A 17,432-nucleotide genomic window follows, 5' to 3' on the forward strand; every position below is an offset into this window, starting at 1 on the left:
GAGGTAGAGACAGAGAGAGAGAGGTCCTCCATCCCACTGGTTCACTCCCCAAATGGCTGCAATGGCTGGAGCTGGGCAGATCCGAAACCAGGAACCTGAGGCTTCTTCCAGGTCTCCCATGCAGGTGCAGGGGTCCAAGGACTTGAGCCATCTTCCACTGCTTTCCTAGGCCATAGTAGATAGCTAGATTGGAAGTGGAGCCACAGGGACTTGAACCAGCACCCATATGGGATGCTGGGGCTGCAGGCCAGGGCTTTAATCCACTGTGCCACAGCAATGGTCCCTTAACTTCTTGATTTTATGTTCGTGCCTCTTCTCTCTAATGTTAAAAGTCTTTGTCCTCAATGTCATTAACATAACTACATTTTACTTTCAGAAGCTCAGCCTAGAACCTGCTTCTCTAACTCTTCTCATGATTCTGTAGAACATTAATATCCTTGTTGAAGTTCCAGTCTCTGTAAACAATTTGAGGCCCATTTTTCTGTCTGCATCTGGAACCTGACAGTGTGAGCTGTGTAGGCTGAAGAGATGGGCTAGGCACTGTCACTGTGCAGCTACTCACAGTTCTAATGACTGATGTAGGTGATTCCCCAGTGAGAAATGTAAATGCATTAAGCAGCAATCATGGTCACTCACTCTTCAACCTCTGTGCCAATCCCAGTTCACCAAAAGCTGTACTTCTGTTTTTTCAAAAGTAATCATTTTCTCTCCTTATTCCTTACCCCTAAGCCAAACCCTATGCATTAGGTCAAGCCAGAGTATGTAACAGTGACTTCTTCTCTGAACTGTGGGTGCCAATCACTTTAGTAGTCTTCCAGAGGCCATCCATTACCATTTCAGCGGGAATGAACCAGCCTAGTTCTTGCAGTGAATGAACTCAAGAGAGATTTGGAAAGCTGGACCTAACTGGTCACTCCAGGGACTTAAGGACTTGGGGCTCTGGATCAAGTCACATGGGTAGGACATTCTTGCCACCTTTCATGGCGTTTTCCTCCTTGGAGCCAACCTTTTCAGCTGATTTATCTGGGAGCTTTGTCTTCACCTCAGAGTAGATAATTGAGGCACACTGGAATGGAAAGAAGATAGAAGTAAAAGTGGAAAGAGATAGGGAGTAGGAGGAGGTAGGAAGTAGGGGGAGAGCAAACAGTGGGGGGATGAAACTCACGTTATCCTCTGGAGGTGCGCTGGAGGTGTTGGCTGTGGAAGGAAAGGGAACCACGTGGGCTTAAGATTCACTTAGATCCCAGGCCGCCAGCTTATTGGCCACAGTCCATTATGGTCATGCTTTCTCCTCCCAAACCCAACATGTCCTACAACACATTTGGCTTTTGTTTTACCATTTCTGAACTCAGCCTTCTTCAAGTTCTTCTCAAGCTCCATTGATCTGTAAAGTTCTCTGTCAGTATCAAAGAAACCACTTCCTCCACCCACTGTGGAGAGAGTTATTTTTTTCTTTGTTTTAATTCTTACTTCTCTTAACTTAACAGTGCATCAGTCTCAACATCCCTGTTTCTTTGGTAAGTTCCCAGTAGGGCTCTCCACCTGTATGTTCTGTGGGAAAAAATTCTCTCTCACATTAGCATGTTTTAGTTCTGGATTCTATTGCTATGTTTTCTTGGAGATGGGGGTACATGAGAGGAAAATGGAGCAGATATGATTTCTTTGATCATGTGTATTAAAAATTAAGACACCCAAAGAAAAGGATAGATCATGGCTTTTTTTGTGATGAGATGGAGCCCAAAGAGGTGTTGTACCCTGGGGCACTCAGCATTTCTGTTTCACCACATTCTTACCATAGGCCACTTGAGGCCACAGATTGTTTTAATGATATGAGAAAAGCTATATACTTACTCCTCCAGAATAATTGTCCTATGCACTGAACTTTGCACATGATTTCAGGGGCTTCATGCAAACCTTGAGGACTTGCTGAAGGAACTTTTCTACAGATCATTAACACAACTAGTCTCTCAACAGAATGGTCATTTTAAGCAGTGTTTTGACGAGTGTGTCAATGATAGAGTGTGAAGAATGGCAAAATAATCAAGGGAGCTCTGCAGGATGAGATGCACTCCCGCACTCCATCAGCCCAAGAAAGGTGATGCCACTGCTAATTCTAATGTTCAGACTCCTGATAAACAATGGCTCAGGGAAGCAGAGTGATAGACAAACCAGGCAGTGAGGCGGTACACGTGAGTCAAAAAATAGTAGTAGGCCACAAACAGTAAATATGGTGATGAGACAGAAGACTTGGTCTAAATCTTGTCTTTTCCTGGCTTTATGACCTTGGAAATCTCCTTTGCCCCCTCTGAGTCTTATGTATTTCATATATAAAATGGGTTACATTTAACAGCACTAGGTTGTGACTGAAATTCCCAGTAGGTATAAAGTTATTGATAATTTTAAGTTCCCAAGATAAGATAAGAATCTATGTATATGTAGGAACTTTAAAAATTTTGTGGAAAGTGGAATAAAAGAATGCATATTTTGGTGTAAAACTTTGTGAAATTCTATGCAGAGCTTTTGCGTAATATGCATTTCCACAAGCATTTTGAAGACCCTGCTTATGCACGGACTTTAAAATGTGTCAAAAATACACTTATATTTAAAAAGGAAATAGAATGATTTGTTTCCTTGATTCCAAGAGTCTGGGTTAATCACCTAGATTGAGCAATTATGGGGAGGAAAAGGAGTGTTTGTAGGAGAGGCTTCCTTGGAAGGAGAGATCACTTGCTCAGTTTTCATCCGGAAGCTCTACTGTGGGTCTCTCTCTCTCTCTTTCTCTCTCTCTCTTTCTCTCTCTCTTTCTCTTTCTCCCTCTCAGGAGGTGGTGAGGGAACCCTCAGAGGTGCTTCTTAAAAATTTTGAAATGATTTCCCTGGCATTTGGGAAATAAAATCTCATACCTAAGAGAGCCAAAGATTAAGAAAAATGAAATAGGCCTGCTCATTCTGGCTAAGACGAAATAACAGGAACTATATTTACCTTTCCATTTTTAACAAACAAACAAAAAACCTAAAAAGACAAAACAATGATTTTCAGGCATTGGACAACAGGCAGTATATACCATTGTGGGAAAAGAAAAAGGAAGTAGACAAGCTGAGCCCGACAGTTGCACAACATCACCACACGGGGGCAGTTTCTAAGCTGTAGCACAGGTTAGGGAGCGCAGAGTCTGCCTCTTGCTGAGGCAACTGGAATTTACAGCGCAGAGTCCCACAGGGATAGCAGTGAGGCCGACTGAGAGCTCCGGGTATCGGTGGAGAGGGTCCTCAGGTCTTTGGCTGAATACTGATAGGCATATGTGTGAGAGCAAACTATCATAGGCCAAAGGAAGAATCACCAGAAAGGAACAGGCAAAATAATATCTAAAACTCATGTTGATCTTGTAGAATAAGGGGTATCTGATGTGGAATCTTCTGGAATGCATTGCTTTAACATTTAATTTAATAATCTGCAGAACAGATTAGCTCTGATCTGAAGATTGATCGGGACCTGCCTTTTAAAAATCAAGCTTAAAAGTAAGCCTGGAAAAGATACATTTCATACCCAATAATTTAACTAATTTTTCTCCAGAACAAAATCCAAACTCCATCAACAACCAAGGAAATTCACATTTTCTAGCACCTAGTAAAAAATTGTCACACACACACATACACACACATAAATATATGCATACCTACATACAGTCTCTGACTGATGATTTAAGATTTTTCAATATGCATTCAGTAGAAACAAAACTTTGCATTTTGAGTTGTGATCTTTTCTGGGACAAGTGATATGATAAGATACTCTTTTGAGATGCTGAACACTGGCAGTGAGCTCCAGTTTTCAGTCAGCCATGAGATTACTGACATGAATAACTGATGTTCTACAGGGTATTGTGTGGCTACACCATGATCAGCTAGATCAGTTACATTAAATGTGCTTTTAATTTACAGTGTTTTCAACTTGTGATGGGTTTATTGAGATGTAACCAATTGTAAGTTGAGGAATACCTATACATAATATTATATGAAAATATTCTTAGCAAGATGCCTCTCATATGATAGATACTTTATAAATATTCATTTATTTGGATCTGTGGGCAGCCTTGTTTTGTACACCATCAAGAGCACAATATTTTTCAATAAGATGCTGAATTTTTGTCCTAATCTCCACTTATGGCTTATTACATATTGGTTAGTGTCTATCTTCCTTTAGAATTTAAGCTTCATATTGTAGGGTTCTGTTTCTGTCTTAATTGTGGATTGATGTCCCATACTTACAGCAGTACCTAGCAATAGGAGGTGCTTAATAAATATTTGTTGAATGAATGAATGTAGTTTTCATCCAGAATCTCTTCCCAGAGACGTACCTTTCTCTTTGTCTCCCAGCTGAATTATCTGGATCTCAGAATATAACAAGTCTTCCTCTTTGGGATGCACTGGAAAGAAAAGACAACACTTTCTAGGTAGTCTCCCTGAGTGTTCATTGCTACAAATGCACCTTCCCACGTGTCTCCACTACCCCGCTGGACCACAATGAAGTTATTATTTTTTGGAGGTATCTGAGTATGGAACACCTTAGAGAGATGAGGGATACATCACAGGACACCAGACACATCATCTTTGTCTGACTGAGGCCAGGGGAAGCTTCTTACAGGGGAATCCTCACCATTGCCAGGTGACAGCTGCAGCTCCACCTGGACAGGGCAGGACCTTGTTGGCCAGGGGATGGGAGGGCTCCTGTGAGACAGAAACATAATTATCCATGGAGCATTATAACATGAACAACAGAGAGACGGCCAGGAAGAGAGGCTGAGGAACATGGGAACTGGAGCAAGTCAGCAGTCAAGAAGAGCTAGGAATTCTGAATGGTTTAATTGGAGCTTCAATAATATATATTATGATAGATTCTATAGATATAATATCAGATTGATATTTTGAAAGAAACCCTGGGGTTGTGGTATGAACAAGTTGCCTAAAAGCAAGGCCAAAAAGTCTCTGATATCCAACTAACAAGCTCCTCTTAAAAGTCTGCCTCATTATCAGGGAGTAGGGACTAAATATTTTCACACTGTCACGTCAGAACTGCTCAAAAAGGAAGTAGAATTAATTTATGCCCCAATGTCTGGCTTCAACCCAAGACTGAGACAATGACATAGAAGCAAAAATAAGATGACATGTTCCAAACCAAAGGATACAAAGTCTGTGTAGATGTGCATGTCTAGGGCAAAAGGAGTATTAGAAATGTGGACTTCCCTGGAAAATCTAGAACGTTTGCACAAAATCTAGAATCTAGTCACACTAGCTGTAAGACTAGTTAAAAAAATATCCTGGGGCTGGTGCTGTGGCATAGTGGGTAAAGCCACCACCTGCAGTGCTGGCATCCCATAAGGGCACCAGTTCAAGTTTTGGCTGCTCCACTTCTGATCCAGTTCCCTGCTAATGTGAATGGGAAAACAGTGAAAGATATCCCAAGTGCTTAGGCCCCTGCACCCACGTGGGAGACCTGGAAGAAGCTCCAGGCTCCTGGCTTCGGATGGGCCCAGCTCTGGCTATTGTGGCCTTTTTGGGGAGTGAATCAGTAGATGGAAGATTTCTCTCTCTCTCTGCCTCTGCCTCTCTGTAACTCTGCCTTTAAAATAAATAAATAAATCTTTTAAAAAAAGAAATATCCCCTGGCAACCCAACAAAATATGTAGCTTTTGGTATTATTTGTTTAGATGAGTGGATTAATTTTAGCTAAGAAACTGCTCTAAACACATGCAAAATCTATAATGCTACTAGATGATAAGAATTGTTCTGGGAAACTTCATTTTTGGTCAATTAAAGGAATGTGAAAATAGAACACCTAGTCACAGGATCACATAGAAGTAACTTGGCCTTGGCCAGCGCCGCAGCTCAATAGGCTAATCCTCTGCCTTGCGGTGCCAGCACACCGGGTTCTAGTCCCTGTCAGGGCGCCGGATTCTATCCCGGTTGCCCCTCTTCCAGGCCAGCTCTCTGCTGTGGCCAGGGAGTGCAGTGGAGGATGGCCCAAGTGCTTGGGCCCTGCACCCCATGGGAGACCAGGAGAAGCACCTGGCTCCTGCCATCGGATCAGCGTGGTGCGCCGGCTGCAGCGCACTGGCCGCGGCGGCCATTGGAGGGTGAACCAACGGCAAAAAGGAAGACCTTTCTCTCTGTCTCTCTCTCACTGTCCACTCTGCCTGTCAAAAAAAAAAAAAAAAAAAAAGAAGTAACTTGGTCTAATTTTGCAACCCCACAGTTTTTCATATTGTGTGCTTGGGGAACAAAAATGGTGTTTGCAGAGGTTCAGGGCTCACCTGGTTTCTTCTGCCTGGAAACAACCTCCTGCAAAATAAAGCAAAGGCACGTTTCTGTCAGCAGAGGGAGCTGTTTCTCAAGGACCTTACATGCAGGTGCTACCTCAGAGCTGTTCTCAAGAAAATTCTACCAAAGGCTCAGTCCCGGATGCTCATGAAAATGATGTGAAAAAAGGTTGAGCAAATAAATAAGTAAAAAAAGAAAAAGGACTGAACAAAATATACAAATTGCTAGGGTGCGTGAAACACACTCCTGCATTAAATATTCAGTTATTTGAGAGCTCTTTAGGGTTCAAGGCTGTGTGGATGTACATCCAGAAATAGTAAATATAACCAAACTTCCCACCACTCTTGCAGAGTATTGAGCTGTAGGTGGACTTTGAGGAACACCTGTGGTCATGTGCAAGGGAACCTTGGGTCATTACTGAGGCTTATTGAGGACACTTGTGGTCAGAGGTCCAAAGCTCACTATATCCAGCCCAACCCAGGGCATGAGATGTGCTCACAAGTATCTGGAGAGGTGAGCTGGATTGATTACTGAGGCTGGCCATCAGCTGGGTGTATAAGGCAAGGCTGTGGCAGGGACTCCAGCAATGACTCTAGCAATGATAAGAACACAAACCTGGTTTCCTCCAGCACCGGTGGTAGAACAGCAGGGTCACAGCCATGAGAAGCATGAGAAATCCCCCGCAGGTTCCCAAAGCGATAAGGCCACTTTTTTTCCCTGGAATCCCTAAGGAGAAATCACCCCTGTGAGCCCCAGGGGAGAGGTTTAGGGTTTGAAGCTGCCACAGAACCCTGGAACATTGCTCAGCTTGGCTGGAATCTTAATCCCCGGGTGAGAGAGGATCTAAGAAAAGAGAGGCATGAGGATGCCTTGGGCCAGGTTATGGCCAGAAAAATCACCCTGGGTGGGCTACGGGGGAATGGCAGAGGAAATAACTGTCTCTACCTTCAGTGGTTCATTTTAGAAACCAGCACTTAGGAGGAAGTGTGTATACAAGTACAGATGAGAGCGTTTCAAAAATGTTTGTGGAAAATGGGATAAAAATTTATTTTGGTAAAAATTTGAAATCCATACATTCCTCCTTTGCTGAGCGTCCCCTTCCCCAAGCTGAGCCTCGACATGGCACTGAAATGATATTGGCCCAAGCCTTCTCTGCTGGGGATGACACTCCATGCTTCTGTTCTCTAAGCTGCCCCCAGACTGAAAGGCAAACCCTTCAGGGGAACCTCATTCTGGGAAATCATCTCAGTCCCCTGATCTGGGGGAAGCCCCACTTCATCACAGGATTTGCCTCAGTGGAGTTGAAGGGAAACTTGAGCAGCTGGGCCTTGTGCATAGCAGCTCCTTCTCAGAGCATCTAAGTCATTCAGGTTCCTGGAGATATGGGAAAGGCAGCTAGCTGAGCCGGCGGTCACAAAGCATGAGGCCCCACTCCATGTTTCTATCCTGCCTGTCAATCAGAGTATCCCTTTTCTCAGGATGCCTTATTTTCATCTGGGACCTGGGGAAAAGTCACCATGTATATAAGCTCCACACGGAATTTTATGGAGGCATTGGAAAATTTCCAGATGACCACATTACCTCATAAAAAGAAGTGCTGGGAGGTGTTTGTCCCATCTTTGTTTGACAAGACTGAAAGAGGTGCTGAGCTTCTCCTCCTTCTCTCTACTTCCCCTCTCCCATCCCTCTTCTCCCTCTAGGCTGTTCCACTCCTCAACTATGTCCATGTATGTGTGTGTGTGTGTGTGTGTTTTCTCACCTTTTAAATAAACATGATTACTTTGCGCCCTGTATATGTGCCTGTGCTTAGAATGCTTCTACAAGTAGAAGGTAAGGAACTGGAATACAACTAAATCTTACCTCTCCTACTTCAACAGCTACAACTGTGGTAGTTGACCAGTTGTATAAACAGTACAGTTCTCTGATATTTAGCATGACTGATACTTGACCATGTGGCACATCTTAGGAGAACACTTACATTGCTTTCTCTCTCTCTCTCTCTTTCCCTCTCTCTCTCTCTGAGCCAAATGATTGCACCAAGATTCAAATCTGGGATGTCATGTATAAGCTCCATGATGTAATATAAATAACCACAACTCTGAGGCCATTGGCTTTCCCTTTTTTGGTAGAAAGTAGATAATAATATTTCTATATTCTAGGATGGTTACTATGATCAATGAAGTTGATGTGCACAAAACTAACTCATTCAGTAAGTAGTTAATGAAAGCTGAGTTGAGTCAAACACTCTTACAGACATATGGGATACAGTAGTGGTTAAAAAAATTGTCCACTCCTATGAGACTAATATGAAAAGCATGGAAGGAGTGGGAGAAGGCAGTAACAAACAGGGCATACAAGGCAGAGCAGTTGATGATAAGTGCTGTGGAGAGGGAATCAAGCAAGATCAGGAGGGCAGAACTGTGGTGAGAGCTGCTGTGTTAGGAAGTATGGTTGAGGCAGGACTCCCTGAGAAGGTAAGCAGAGCTCTGGGGAATTAAGGAGGTGAGCTTGAGGATACTGGGGAAGAGCAACACAAAGGCTCTGACCTAGAGAATGCTGGAGGAGTTTGAGGGAGAGACTGAAGGCCGGAGTGTCTGGAGTGGAGAAGGTAAGGGGGAAATGGTGGGGGTAGGTCAAAGCAACAGGGGGCCAGATAATGCCAGTCCTGGTGTGTTGTTGAGAGAATATTGAAGGAGATGGGAAGCAAAGGGATGCCTTGAGCAGAACAGTAACCAGATCTGGTTTAAAGGTTCTCCTTCCTAAAACAGAAGACCAGCTATTATTGTAATAATACAGGCCATGGACACTGGTGGATTGAACCACGTGATGGCAGTGAAGTTCATGTGAAATAGTGATATTTTGGCTGTGTTTTGAAAGTAGAGCCACCAGGACTTACAGGTATATTGGATGTGGAAGATGAAATACAAGCAGTTAAGGATGGTGTCCATATTTTTTACCTGTGGCACTAGAAGAAGGGCATTTTACATTTACCTGGAGGAAGCTCTAAGCAGGAATCTATTTGGGGTGAAAATCAAGAGTTTAGTTTTTGGCGAGTTAAGTTGCAGATACTAATGAGCTACTGTTGTGGAACACCTGAGTTAAGTACTTTGGTGTAAGAGTTGAGTTCAGACTGCAGGTCTAGGCTATAGGTTGAGTGTGGAGTCATAAGTATATAGAGTCATACGTGCATGCAAAGTCTTGAGACTGGATGAGATGATCACAGGCACAGGGAATGTACAGCCCACAGGCCATACGAGACCTGTGAAATTGTTTGGTCTGGCCCTGCCAAGATAACTGCAGGTGGAATTCAAAAACCCAATAAATCTGCTGCAGCCTAATTTTAAAAGTTGATATTTTGTATGGCCCATGAATGACATTATAAAGATCCACATGGCCCTTGGCAGAAAAAAGTCTCTCCACCCCTGGTCGAGAGAGTGTGCAGAGATAGTCTGAGATCAGAGCCCCAGGAATCTCAAAATGCAGAGGTTGGATGGAAGTACAAAGAGGATCCAGAAAGAAAACCCAATAGGAGTGTCTCATGGGTAGGTAGACCACCAAGACAGAATTGTGCTTCAGATGTCAAGGAACAAAGTGTTTTAAGGAAGCAGGGACGAGTTCTGTTCAAAGGCAAAGACAGGTCAAGTAAAGCAGAAACTAAGAATTGCCCATTGGTCTTAGTAGCATTGAGATCATTAGTGATGTTCACAGAGTAATTCTGGTGGAGAAAGCCAAGCCTGATGGTGGTTGGTTTGAGAGAAAATGAGACAAATGAAGAATGTGAATACAGATCACTCTCTTGAGGCGTTTTTCTGTGAAGGAATCAAGTTTTTCAGTAGCCTATCAATGCAAGCTAACTTTATTGGGTATCCAGGGATGCAGCTCAGTCTGCAGTAGAGAATGACTGAAGCCCAGCACAGACCAATTCCTTACCACGGCTGTTGCTGAGTGAGAAGCTGACTTAGTCCACTGTGGCTTTTTGGAGGGCAGAGGAAGAGAAGAGTGGTGTAAGTTTGCAATCTCAAAATAAGTCTTCTCCCTTCCAAGGGCAAAACTGTGTTGTTTCTGCTCTCTGCACTTGTACATTTCCCGACCTGCATAGAATTTGATTACTGAGACTCCCTCAAGCCTACAGTATTCAAGAAAGGAATGCCTTAAACCTTTGATTCTGTTGGACTCAGGGGCACTGTGCTGTGGATGACTGACAGGAGAGGCATAGGGAGCACTTGGTTGTGAGAGAGCTGTGCCCCACCATAAGGTGCTGTTAGTGAGGTGAGGGTGCTCTTTGAGAGTAACAACCAGTGGATTAGAGCACAGACGTACAAAATCTCCAAGAGGCGAAATGGCTCCTGGCCAGCAGCCCCTCACTGGAATACCTTACTCTGATCTGAGTTATTAATACTCTAATAGAATAAATTGTCTATCACAGGGAGGACAGTAAAATAGGGACCAAAAAAGGAGAGTCATAAAAGTGGCATTGTCTATGTCTACTCCCAACTTGAGGAAGTTTGCTGAGAGTAAGTAAGGCCAATGTTTATTACAGCTCACCTCTCACAGTGATGTTCACCACCCCGCTCTGGATGGGGCCGTAGCTGTTGTCAGCTGTACAGTAGTATCTCCCGGTATGGCTTTCCCTGATGTTAGGGATCTCCAGCTCTGCCCTCTGGGAACGCTGAGTTTTCTGCCCCACATGCTGCTTCGTGTTCTCTCTGTGCCAGGAGAATGTGGTCTCTCCTGTACCTTCAGCCACAGAGCAGACAAGGACCAACTTCTCTCCTTCAACTGCCTGGCCGTCTGGGGGCAGAATCTCTATGGACACTTGAGACACAGGGATCCCTGCATGAACAGGAAATTGCAGGTGAGGGCTAAGCGTGGGGGAGTGGGTATTCAACAGGGTCATTTTTTCCTTTTTTTTTTTAAGGGTTTTTTTTAAAAAAAATTACTAGAGAGGTAGAGTTACAGAAAGTGGGGGGGGGGTGGTGGTCTTCCATCCATTAGTTCACTTCACCAAATGGCTGCAATGGCTGGAACTGAGCTAATTCAAAGCCAGGAGCCAGGAGCCTCCTCTGGGCCTCCCACAGGAGTGCAAGGGCCCAAGCATTGGGCCATCTTGCACTGCTGTCCCTGGCCATTAGCAGAAAGCTGGATCTGAAGAGGAGTAGCTGGGACTAGAACGGGTGCCCACATGGGATGCCAGCACCACAGGCAGCAGATCAATCTACTGTGCCACAACTCTGTCTCAGACAGGGTCATTTTTCTTGGGCTTTTAAGATATATCTTTCATAGATACTAGAATATAACCAAATATGATCAGATTTCAATCCTAATACAGAGGACTCCATGAGAGAAAAACTGGCTATCCCTGCAGAAGCATTTGGGTTTTGTAGGATATCCTGGCAGGTGGTCTGAATTGTTTTGAGGGCCAGCTAATAGCAACAGTGGCCATTAAGGCTGTAGGCCAGACCCCACCAGTTTCCAGAAGTTCTACTTTAGCACTGCATTGCTCTTTGTAGATCTCCTCCTTTTCTGCTGTATGCATCACAGGCACTCACATTGCTTGTTGCAGTTGATTAGGAAGAAGCAAATGCTTGTCTTCTAAATAGTTTGCCCCAAGATCTGGCACCCTGGAATCTGCCAACTCAGCAACTGGACACAGCCTTTTCTTGTATCTAACTCCATGAGTCACCTCTACCTCTTCAAGGTGGCAGAGTTTGAAAGGAAGACTGAATTTTTAGGGAAATAGAGCTGGAAAAGAAATGTTGCATTTCTGGTATTACAGTTTCTCACTTTGCAGTCTAAGCCCGGTGCCTCTGTGAGGATGACCAAACCCATCTCTGTTGGACATTCCCCACCCCAATAGGGCCAAAAGGAGCACAGGGAGGAGCCTCCCTGGCCCACCTGGCTCTCCCACACTCACTCTGCACGTGGATCTCTAGTGGGAGGCTGTGCTTGTAGACGCTGTGGGTCACTGTTTCAGCACCACATGTGTACTTCCCTGAGTTTTCTCTCCAGATGGTTGGGATCTGGATCTCTGAGGAGTTGCTCCAGTCGGAGAGGATGGCCTTGTCATCTCGGAAGAAGATGAAGTGGAGTGGAGTGTCCAACCGTGCTGGAGGAAGCTGTGTTTCACAGCTCAGATTTACAGGATTCCCCTCTGTGGGATGAGGGTCTGTGGCTTTCATCTTTGGATCTGGAAATAGTTCTAAGGAGAAAAGGTCAGGCAAGCTCTCAGCACCAGGGGATTTAGCACTCCGGCAGAGGCAGGCTCAGAGTCTCAGTTTCAGGAAACTCCAGGCACACAGCCAGACAAGCTCATCAGGCTCTCCATCAGAATTTTCTTCCCTGGGTTGATTCCAACCCAGTTATTCTACGTTCTCTGCCTTCTAAAGGCCTTTTGCCTTTCACGGATGTAGAGTTCCAGTATTAAACCATAAATTCCCTCCAGACACGCCCAATTTACTTGCCCTGATGTTGCTAAATGAATCAATATGAAACAAAGGGTTTACCTTGAATTTTAATAATTTTAGTATCTGACTTGAAAAAAGTATTTTTGTCTTCATATCCCCAGCATTCGTAGGAGCCACTGTTACTCAAACTTGCTTGAGGGATGAAAAGATCCAAGCCTTGATTCGAATCCTTAGAATCAAAGACAGTTTCTCCATTCTGTTTATATTTTGCAGAAATCAGTTTATCTTTCCCCCTTCTCTGGCATCTCAGAATCAATGTGTCCCCTTCAAACACAAGATGAGGGGCCTGAAGGATGATAGGGCCTGCAAAGGACACAGAGGTGACATCGTTCAAGGGCTACCTCCTTCCTCTATGTCTCTTGATTTACAGAGACTTCATTGTCTTCTCCCTGGGATTTAGTTTCGTTACCCAAGCACATTCATCTCCTTTCAAATCAGCATGAAAGGAGTTGGATACAATTTGTAACAAAACCCTAAACACATCTATTCAATCATTCAAGGGCAGTTTCAAAATATTAACATTCTAACATTGAGAAGGAAAGCCAAAGTAGGTGTGAACAAAATCCCTGACATAGAATCAACTCTGATCTATTTAGCAGATCTGAGTGGGAGCTGTCAAGGAAGGAACATTTGGAGAAATGTACAAGGAAGCATTACAGTGCGTGGGAGATGTTATGCGGCAGGGCTGTTGTCAGAGATGCAAATCCAGGTACAACGGACAGGGATGTGGTCCTCTCTGGAGATTCTCATGCTGTTCAGATTCTAATTTGAAGATAGCTCTACCTTTTCTCTTCTCTGACTGTGGTGAGTGCCTCCTTCCATGAACCATGCCAGGGGACATGATCCAAATAATTTCTATACCTTTTTTTTTTTTTTTAAATTTATTTGACAGAGTTAGTGAGTGAGAGAGAGACAATAAGAAAGGTCTTCCGGGCCGGCGCCGCGGCTCAACAGGCTAATCCTCCACCTCGCAGCGCCGGCAAACCGGGTTCTAGTCCTGGTCGGGGCACCGATTCTGTCCCAGTTGCCCCTCTTCCAGGCCAGCTCTCTGCTGTGGCCAGGGAGTGCAATGGAGGATGGTCCAAGTGCTTGGGCCCTGCACCCCATGGGAGACCAGGAGAAGCACCTGGCTCCTGCCATCGGATCAGCGCGGTGCGCCGGCCGCAGCGCGCCAGCCACGGCGGCCATTGGAGGGTGAACCAACAGCAAAAAGGAAGACCTTTCTCTCTGTCTCTCTCTCTCACTGTCCACTCTACCTGTCAAAAAAAAAAAATAAATAAATAAAATAAGAAAGGTCTTCCTTCCATTGGTTCACCCCCAAATGGCTGCCATGGCTGGATCTATGCCAATCCGAAGCCAGGAGCCAGGTACTTCTTCCTGGTCTCCCATGCGGGTGCAGGGGCCCAAGCACTTGGGCCATCCTCCACTGCCCTCCCGGGCCACAGCAGAGAGCTGGACTGGAAGAGGAGCAACAGGGACTAGAACCCAGCACCCATATGGGATGCCGGCGCCGCAGGCGGAGGATTAACCAAGTTAGCCACGGCGCTGGTCCATCTTTACTTCTTTTTTTTTTTTTTTTTTTTTGACAGGCAGAGTGGACAGTGAGAGAGAGAGACAGAGAGAAAGGTCTTCCTTTGCCGTTGCTTCACCCTCCAATGGCCGTTGAGGCCGGTGCGCTGCGGCCGGTGCACCATGCTGACCCGAAGGCAGGAGCCAGGTGCTTATCCTGGTCTCCCATGGGGTGCAGGGCCCAAGCACTTGGGCCATCCTCCACTGCACTCCCAGGCCACAGCAGAGAGCTGGCCTGGAAGAGGGGCAACCGGGACAGAATCCGGCACCCCAACCGGGACTAGAACCCAGTGTGCTGGCTCCGCATGGCAGAGGATTAGCCTATTGAGCCATGGTGCTGGCCCCATCTTTACTTCTAAACTGGGAAAACTGCTCAGGGAGAGGCCTGGGAGTTCAGAGGGAAATGTGGGGATGGAGAAGAGAAAGATGCCAGGGAAAGTGGAGATGAAAGGCCTGAGGTTGGAGATTTCTCTCCTCTGAACTCCCTTATAGCAGTTTTTGCTTTCTGCTTTGGGCTCCATACATTCCTGTGTATGTGTTACTTTTTTCTGTTATGAGGTCGTAAAGCCTGCTGGGCAGGATGTCAGACCAGCAGCCCTAACTATAGCAGAATGCCACAGTCTTCATTGGCTTTAAATACAGTCTTGAGAGTTGACTAGGGTTGGAGTGACTTCCTTGTTTCAAAAAGAGAACTCACCATGCCTGCTCCCACCCCAATGCCCAGACACAACCTACTGTAGTACAGCCATTGCTAAACTCTATTCTGTATCAGGGGAGAGCTTCATTTTTATATTACCTTAAAGTAACTAATTTCCTTGACTTTCTAAGTATGCAAGAATGTGTGTTGATCAATGGTAAACATTTAAAATTGAGTTTCAAAAGTAGTTTGGAAAGCACTTGTAGGCAATGAGGAGAATGTGAAACTGAAATAGGTGAGGTCAAAGGTCAGAGAGGGAAGTCCCGGGAGCGGAATTAAACCAAAATTGTGCTTACGAATTCAGCATCTTTCTCACCTGTTACAAAACGCAAGGACACAGGGTCACTTGGAAGTGAGCCCTGGACCTGGCATTTGTATTCTCCGGATTTACAGACCACAAGGGTGTTTCCTGGGTGTTCTGTTTGTGTATTTTCCCATCCATCCTTATAGAACCATGTTGTGTTCTCTGGAGCATAGAACTGAAATCCGTTGCAAATCAGATTCACTCTGTCTCCTTGGAAGACTGTGGTCCATGGCGGATGAAGAGAAATCACAGACTTGGGCATAGTTACTGAGGAGAAGAAGAGAGGTGAGTCTGGGGTGGAGGGGCCTGCAGTTCCAGCTGCAAGGTCAGTGTAAGACAGACTGGAAGACCTAGCTTTGGAGAGGCCCCCAAAATCCCTGAAGGAGGGCTGCTGTTTCCCTAGGTTGCCAGTCTTCCAACTCTGCTTACCTTGCCCCAGAGTGCAGTGGCTTCCCTGTGGTCCACAGGAACAGGCTTGCCTTTCAAAGGGCGATCCTAGCAGCATGTACTCACTGTTTGTGGATGATAGACAGCTCATGGACCGTCTTACCTTTTCCAGTGGACCAGGCCCCCCAGGTAGGTACTTGAGAATTGCTGTTTCTCTTAGACTCCTACTGGGGCTCCTCATGTTACAGAGACCATTCTCAGCTCAGGGTTTGTGTGTGAGGGCTACCAGAACATACATCCCCAAACATGCCTTTTTGGCTTATGGCTTATTTTAAGCTAAGGGCCACAAAGAGCCACTGGAAGTTAGGGAAAGTTCTAAAAACAGGACATGGGTTTTCCTTTTGTGAAGGAAATTTCCAGTTTTAAAATTTCTCCCTCTCCCGTACCAGGAAGAGGAGACCTCTGGGTAACCCTTAGCAATGGAGAGACATTGACTTAAGTCTTAGTAATAAACCTTACTAAATAGCCTCTGTTACCATATTTTTCATGGTCACTTCTCTACAACTGACCTCCTGCACTCAGAAGCTCCAAATTGTTTTTCCCTTGTTTAGCCTAAGATGGTATATAATCCTCAATCACCTGCTCACCTTCTGGAGTCACATTATTTTTTGGTAAATTCTTCTGTGAATATATGTAATTAAAACTGTTTTTTTTTTCACTTGTTAATCTCTCTTTTACCGGTTTGATTCATGGGCCATAGTCAAGAAACCAAGATGAGTAGAGGGAAAACTCAGGTGTTTTTTTTTTTTTTCTTTTTCTTTTTGCTACATGTGACATGGGCTTGTGGTGAGCTGTGGATTGGAGATGGAGGAAGTATAGAAGTTTTGGGGTCAATTATAGAAAATGGTCAAAATTGCATTTTTACTGAAGAAGTGGGTATGGGAGAAGCAAGCAGGCTGTTGTCTGGAGTGAAAGATCCATCCAGACAGCTACAAAAAGTCAGAGTGCAGGGAGCCAGGTGCTCCTCAGCCCCCAAAACAACAAAGACACTGACTGGTGACAATAAAACGTTGATCTCATACAAAATTGGGCCCTCAAATTCTTGAAATATTCATGGGCAGAACCTGGAGAATGTAAGTGTAAACACAAATTGAATACAGAAAGCTTCATTCTCCCTGCTGAAAATAAACAATGGCACTTTCACTTTCTGAGCCCTCTTCAAACTAAGCCCCCAGTTAGTGTCCCAACTCCTGGGCGGTAGCTCCCTCACCCCCAGGTGCTGTGAGAGGGCAAAAACCTCAGTGTGGCGCTTGTTTCAGTGTGCAGAACTGCCTGCTCGCATGCAGCTGTGAGGAGTTTGTTTCTCCTCTGCACAAAAGCCAATTAGCTCACACAGGTGAATAGCAAAGGATGCTGTCTGGTCCTCTTACTGAGGACCATTATTCTTTATCCTCCTGGGGGCACAAAGAGTTGAGATTCCCTTCTGTCTTTTCAGTGGACTGCCTGTGATGCACATCACATTCTGATTTAATGATTATTCAATCATTTACTTTTATCTGCAAGATTTATTTTATTTATTGAAAGGCAGACTTACAGAGAGACAGTGGTAGAGACACACACATACAGAGGGAAGTCTGCCGGCTTACTCCTCCAACAGCCAGGGCTGGGCCAAACCAAGGCCAGGAGCCAAGAACTCC

General features: G+C 45.0%; 1 protein-coding gene across 1 annotated transcript; it reads right to left on the reverse strand.

Moving 5' to 3' along the window:
- Window positions 1-949: 949 nt before the first annotated feature.
- Window positions 950-15,610, reverse strand: FCRL4 (Fc receptor like 4). The gene is made up of 8 exons (XM_062190159.1): window positions 15,361-15,610; window positions 12,818-13,081; window positions 12,229-12,513; window positions 10,860-11,147; window positions 6,930-7,040; window positions 4,355-4,423; window positions 1,166-1,197; window positions 950-1,066 (listed from the first exon to the last, which is right to left on the reverse strand). Exons 1-8 carry the CDS (start codon window positions 15,608-15,610, stop codon window positions 950-952), a joined length of 1,416 nt encoding a protein of 471 aa, XP_062046143.1.
- Between the last annotated feature and the right edge of the window lie 1,822 nt (window positions 15,611-17,432).

This window comes from Lepus europaeus, chromosome 5 (genome assembly GCF_033115175.1).
Source record: "Lepus europaeus isolate LE1 chromosome 5, mLepTim1.pri, whole genome shotgun sequence".
In the NCBI taxonomy this organism is placed as follows: domain Eukaryota; kingdom Metazoa; phylum Chordata; class Mammalia; order Lagomorpha; family Leporidae; genus Lepus; species Lepus europaeus.

Bases quoted from the DNA above. Each gene is read 5' to 3' on its own strand.
- FCRL4 (XM_062190159.1), bottom strand. From the start codon at position 15,610: ATGCCCAAGTCTGTGATTTCTCTTCATCCGCCATGGACCACAGTCTTC. The intron at 11,148-12,228 runs GTGAGTGTGGGA...CTGTTCATGCAG, and splicing joins ACTAGAGATCCACGTGCAGA to GGATCCCTGTGTCTCAAGTG. The intron at 7,041-10,859 runs GTGAGCTGTAAT...ATTTCTCCTTAG, and splicing joins GGTGAACATCACTGTGAGAG to GGATTCCAGGGAAAAAAAGT.